Source organism: Varroa jacobsoni, unplaced genomic scaffold (genome assembly GCF_002532875.2).
Source record: "Varroa jacobsoni isolate VJ856 unplaced genomic scaffold, vjacob_1.0 scaffold_870, whole genome shotgun sequence".
NCBI classification, from domain to species: Eukaryota; Metazoa; Arthropoda; class Arachnida; order Mesostigmata; family Varroidae; genus Varroa; species Varroa jacobsoni.
In genome coordinates this window covers 233,405-239,126 of record NW_019213772.1, presented here as the reverse complement: position 1 = coordinate 239,126, position 5,722 = coordinate 233,405, and the positions used below count along the sequence as shown (strand labels likewise).

General features: G+C 39.6%; 1 protein-coding gene across 1 annotated transcript in view; it reads right to left on the bottom strand.

Moving 5' to 3' along the window:
• Window positions 1-294: 294 nt before the first annotated feature.
• The window catches only part of LOC111264525 (uncharacterized), a 14,790-nt gene continuing 9,362 nt past the window's right edge, over window positions 295-5,722 (bottom strand). The window contains exons 2-5 of the mRNA XM_022840511.2: window positions 4,810-5,025; window positions 3,347-3,673; window positions 1,131-1,259; window positions 295-737 (exon numbers count right to left, since the gene is read on the bottom strand). Coding sequence (XP_022696246.1) covers window positions 561-737; window positions 1,131-1,259; window positions 3,347-3,673; window positions 4,810-5,025 — 849 coding nt within the window. The 3' untranslated portion in view covers window positions 295-560. The remainder of the gene's footprint in view (window positions 738-1,130; window positions 1,260-3,346; window positions 3,674-4,809; window positions 5,026-5,722) is intronic.

Below are 5,722 nucleotides of genomic sequence, written 5' to 3'. Positions count from 1 at the left end.
ATTTATTCCGGCCAAAGGCCGCATAGCATGGCCAGAATGACGTAGAACCAGAGAATTTACATGCTTTCATGATCTTGGTTATTAGGACTACGCTTGCTTACCTTGTCGATCGGGTTAGATCCATAGAAAACTTCTAGCCATATGCTAGTGTAATCTATATACATCTGTTTAACGGAAAGCATTAGGACATAACTTCCGTGTAGCAGTGTTTGGTTTGTTAGAGATACGCTGCCGGTTTTCGTCCTAATAGCATGCAAATGACCTTGACTATTTCTAATAATGAAAAAAAAAGCGTTTTCAGCTCTATGTATTTCTGTGTGCGTTATATCAGATATTCATGGTTGAAAGCCTCTGGGCTTTGTTGTGTAGTAGCTCTACATATCTCATGAAGAAACTGAATCAGTTGCGCTTGCCATCATTTCGTTTAAGTCATCTATCTATCTATGGGACGCTAGTATTTAGAATAGTCTCTTCTCTAACATGGGGCCATTTTATCCCATCCATTTCACTATTAAATAGAATCGTTGAACGCCACTTGAATATTTCCATCGTTACAAAGTTTATGCCACCTGCTGCAGAAGAATTCTGGTCTGCCTCGATCTTGAGAATCGTCTATGAATCCACTGTAAACGATTAGAAGCGCCGGCGGTGCTTCGAGTTGGTTGGGGGGCGTCTTTGTCAAAGAGCCGTAAGGTGACCAGCGTAAGCATAATAACCACAGCCAAGAATGAAAATGCCTGCAAAAACGGAACAAACACGTAAGGGGTGCATACGTTTAACGAGCTCCCTCAAACCTGTTATCATATCGGCTTATAACCTGACGGGGGTTTGACTTCTTCTATAGACACATTGAATACGACTTGTGGCGAGGGCAGATGTGACTCAATACACACGACAGTATCGCGAAGACAGTCATTAATCAATAACGTAGAATAACACCTAAGGAACTAAAACAGGCCCCGACAAGAGCCTGCCACCTGTTGATAGCCTAGCGGGAAACGAATTAGTTTTGTTTAATCATTTTCCGTATTATACATATTGTTATAAATGCTGTAACGGCTTAAAACAGAGATTTGAGGGCGGAAATTATGGGAAACGACCGAGATGTATTGGGCAGTAGGTGAACTTACGATGGCCATGTCCAGCTTCCCGATGGAACTTTTGCATTTTTCCGCAAGTGAACTATGATTTCGTGTGTTCACAAGAACAGAGGCCGATATCAGCGAGAGTAATATTAGCTTACAATACACGCAGCAGTCCTGGAAAAGGAGCACCCAAAAAAGAAATCATCAAATCTTACCATCTGACTCGAAGCCTATGGAAGCAAACAGAATACGTATAGAAATCGTTCATTTTCTATGAGAAAACAGATCTATTAAATGATCATATTTAGCTTAATTCCCCCGATCATTATGAGTCTATGGAAAACGCAAAAAGAGGATAGAATCTATAACGCATATCGACATGAGCCTTATATGTTGAGATCGAATATCCGGGCGGGCCTTAATCTTAAGCGAATTAGCAATATTTCTTATAATGTATTCTAGACAAATACATTATATATATATATATTAAATGTAATCACCGTCTTTTTTATTTATACCATCAATTTTTGAGAATTTTATCATCAAAACATCTAGAGTGATTTAAACTATGCCCATAATTCCACTTTGGCCAAAAATCAGGGCTTTTCTTCGCAGGGCTTTTCCTTTACTGCCTTGTCCTTCGATCAAAATGCGCAAAAATACTATTTTTAAGTGCCAGTCGTAGCAAGCAAAGCCATTGGAAATTAATAAGCCAGATTCTTGAACTACTTGTCCGCCTCGGACAAACCCTGTTCCGTTATAAATCGCTGGGTTTGTTTCAAAGTGCGCTTAGCAGGAAAATGCTTTCAAATATTTAGAGTGTTGCTTTCCCCTAGAAAGGTCGAAAAGGCTTTTAAAGTTGAGCGGTGGGTTATCCATTATTAAATAATTATAATTACGTTTTCTTAAATAAATATAACATCTATACATTTCTACATTTATGACACAGATTTATCTCATAGCATAAATCAATAAATGTAGCATTAAAGAATTTTCATCATATTGCTAGAGAGTCTGTAGGAGAAAGAGAGAGAGAGAGAGAGAGAGAGAGAGAGAGAGAGAGAGAGAGAGAGAGAGGCCAAAAACCGCAAATAAAAATCCAATAGATTACATTGTTTTCGTAATGCCCCTTCTACCTACGGCATCGTGTGACCGGCGTTGTAAAGTAACGACGTACTTTTACATGTAGCAAACACTATAAATAAGTTCTATGAACGAACCATAACGGTACCGTGTAGGACACAAGCACCTCACGTTCTCCACAGCTTTAATGCCAACAACCCCGTAATGCCCACATGTGTTTGTTCTTATATAATATCCGCTAGACCGGTTCCAAGGGACGTTTTAGATTATTTAATGTATCTCTTGCAAATTTAACTGGGCTCTGTGAAATGCAGCAGACAAGCCTATATATAAGCCGCAGTTTCGAGGTCACGTCGGTTGAAGTTGAAGCGAATCCTTGTTTCGATGCCCTCTTACACCGGAGTAGTAAACCCTGTGCAGCCCGCAGATAAGAACGTTTAATAGGTTACCGTTCCATGGCACAGCCAGCTAACCATGAAGGGCCCTTATGATCAGTTGATCCCGGTATCGGCAGCCATCCAGGGAAAAACCAGAAGGAGCTCTAAATTAGTTTAGCTTTACCATTCTGACTGAACCCGATGTAGCTTCGTATTGAAGATATTAAACTTGACCACTTCTACTGGGTACAATATTTTTGATGTCGAGAAGCGAAAATCTTCATTTTTCTGTAATATTCGGCCCTTTACCTGCTATAGCAATTACTACGAAAATTGGCCCCTTTCACTGTAGATTTGTGCGCTTTCGTTATTTGCATCGATTGGACGCCATAGAAATAAATGGATCAGTAAACAAAATGCATGCTTTTTTTGTTGTAAACGGAACCTTTACAAAGCCTAAATCAGGACAATGGGTAATAGCTGGATTCTTATTAGGGAAGGGGAGATGGGGATAATGCGGTTTTTTGGTTATAAAATCCACATTTTTTTCATCAGTTGGATTGATCTGATTGATGCTACTAGCTGCTATCGTACTCCTGAAATGTGGGTGCCTGAAAATATGATGACCCTATGTATGAAGTAGCTCCATCAAAAGAACATCCTGTTTTTGTGCTCGATCTATAAATGTCAGAATTCCTTCAATTTTAAGATATTTCGGCGTCCTAATAGTAACTACGTTTTTAGTAAAGAAGATTGCTAATGACGAAATCTCACTTTTATGATTACTTTTCATAAACTCACGAATAGTCTCCATTTAAAGGGGAACCGATAGTTGAACGACGAATTGTCCACGGCGATCCACGCAAGCATCGCGGCAAATGTCACAGAACAAATGAGCAAATGCACGTTGAGTGAAAGGGAAGAACCGGTCAGTGCTGTCTCAGTCGGTGTTGGATTTGGGCTTGGCGTCACGTATCGAGAGACCCAGAAGCCATTGCCCCCAATTGTTGGTCCGACAGATGATGTTGTTGTGGTACTAGAAGTCTCACTGTGTGATGACCTCGGGCTCGCGTGACAGCTGTCGCCCTTGAAGAAGCTAAGCAAGAGAAAAGCAAACATCATACATCCCTGAAATAGAAGAAACACACGACTATAGTAATAACGCTTGTCTGATCAGCCGCATCTGCTAAGGTACAGCTAGAGACTTAATAGACGTTTTAAGTTCCCCATAAGGTTTACCGAATCGTTAAACTTTATTACACATACACGTCTTCGCGAACAATTCACGTCACTGGGCGCAACAGCCGCCCACTGCACTATACGTATCGTAGGTAACATGCAACAATGCTGCAGTAGAGCCGCCTACCATCACAAAACATCTGACGGGTTAGTGAGAGATAACCTAAAAGAAAGTATAGAGCCTAAAGTATAGTCGAAGCATCGATGTATGAACTTTTGCGAAAATGGTTCAATCCGGTCAATGGTTCAGTCGCATTGGTTTGTCACACACGCTGCTGGGAAAGTAACATTAACGTAGCTCTTGTTTGAAGGAAAATCTGATAGTTTGAGCAATGTGGCAGAAATTACGCGCGATCAATTGTTGAGCTATACATGTCGTTGTTATAGATAGAAACAATTTCCTCCGGAGACCGCTTATCTAATCGATAGTTTGAGATACTGTGTTGGTTTCCTAAGGATGAGGTTGAGGCGAAGTCTGTACTAAAGTTAAATGGATTCGTGGCCGAATGCATAGAGGAGAAACACAACAATGCTATAGTCTAACCGGCCGCTTCAGATTGCTTTCTGAGCAGAAGAATTCTAGTCGTCAAAATATTGTTTATTTTGTCCAATAAAAAGGAAGAACCACTTTATTTCTATGTGCGTTTCTTGACGCCCTAAAAAACAATAGCGAATTGAGTAACTGTCGGTAACAGTATTTGTATACTCGATTTTGTGTGTGTATGATATAGGTACGTTGAAGGTAAGATTGACCAGGTGCCAATAGAAAGTCATCGTAGCGTGGGACTTACGACAATTACTGTATTATATACTATCTATAATATAACAATACACGTATGTAATAATCAGTCATTTCTCGTCTAACACCTAGCTTTATGATTTTTCTTTAGGTCACATCAAGAACACGTCAGTAACCGGGAATTATAAAAGCAGACAATTATTAAGCCTCTAGAAGTCCACATGATCTTTTTTAGCTAACAGAACCTCAAGCTTTTCTTATTGTAATAGATAATATAATAGTTTACCATTATTGAAAGACGAAGTGCTCCAACAGCAGTTGCGAAATAGGCTTTGTCCCAAAAAATATGAAATTTCGAAGGATTCATAGCACCCGCATTTTGTGAAAACCGTGTCGGAGCCTGCCAGTATCCATCACTGGCTTCAGTTGTGCCTAGAAGAAAGCGTGCGTTAGGTGCAGGAAGCTCCTCCGACGGCATTCGCTCATCTTCCAGGGCGACCGGCTGGAAAACGGTCAGATATTGTCAAGGAAAGCCTGTTAACCGCGATTGAAAGTGTTTATTTAAAGCATCAAACTTAATGCTGTGAAGATCTGTGCAGTATGCCCTATGAATGTGATTTAAGATGCAAATTAAAACGATATCTATATATATCGCTGACTAAGTAAATTTTATAGTTTTCTCAAGTTCACATAACACACCAAGCTGAGCACTTTTCAGGTTGTGATGGATTAGTTAACACACCAACAACGTCATAAGCCTGTCAACTTACATTCGAGATTTGGTGAGTAACAGGGGACCTAAGCCGGGTTTATGTACTACATAGACTGCGTGGTAGAAAATAGAGTAACGTTGTTGAAAATTTGTCATGACTCAAGTGTAACTCATACCGTCTGGCATAGAGTATCGCCGAAAATTGAAACAAAGCCTCCGTCTTATTAAATCCAAATTTAAGCACACGTAGGAACAGATCTGTGCGAAATTTTATCTGAAATGAACCTAAATGCTTTTCTAGTAAATAGAGCAAGCTATATAAGTTAAAAGGTTATGTATCGCCTAACTAGATCGGAACGACTATATGAGATTCGGTGCTTAAAATATAAATAGCTCTACGGTTCAATATTGTGTCTTATATATTAGCAATTAATAATTATCTAATTCGTCAAAACAATTATACTCATATATATATATATGGTTGTAG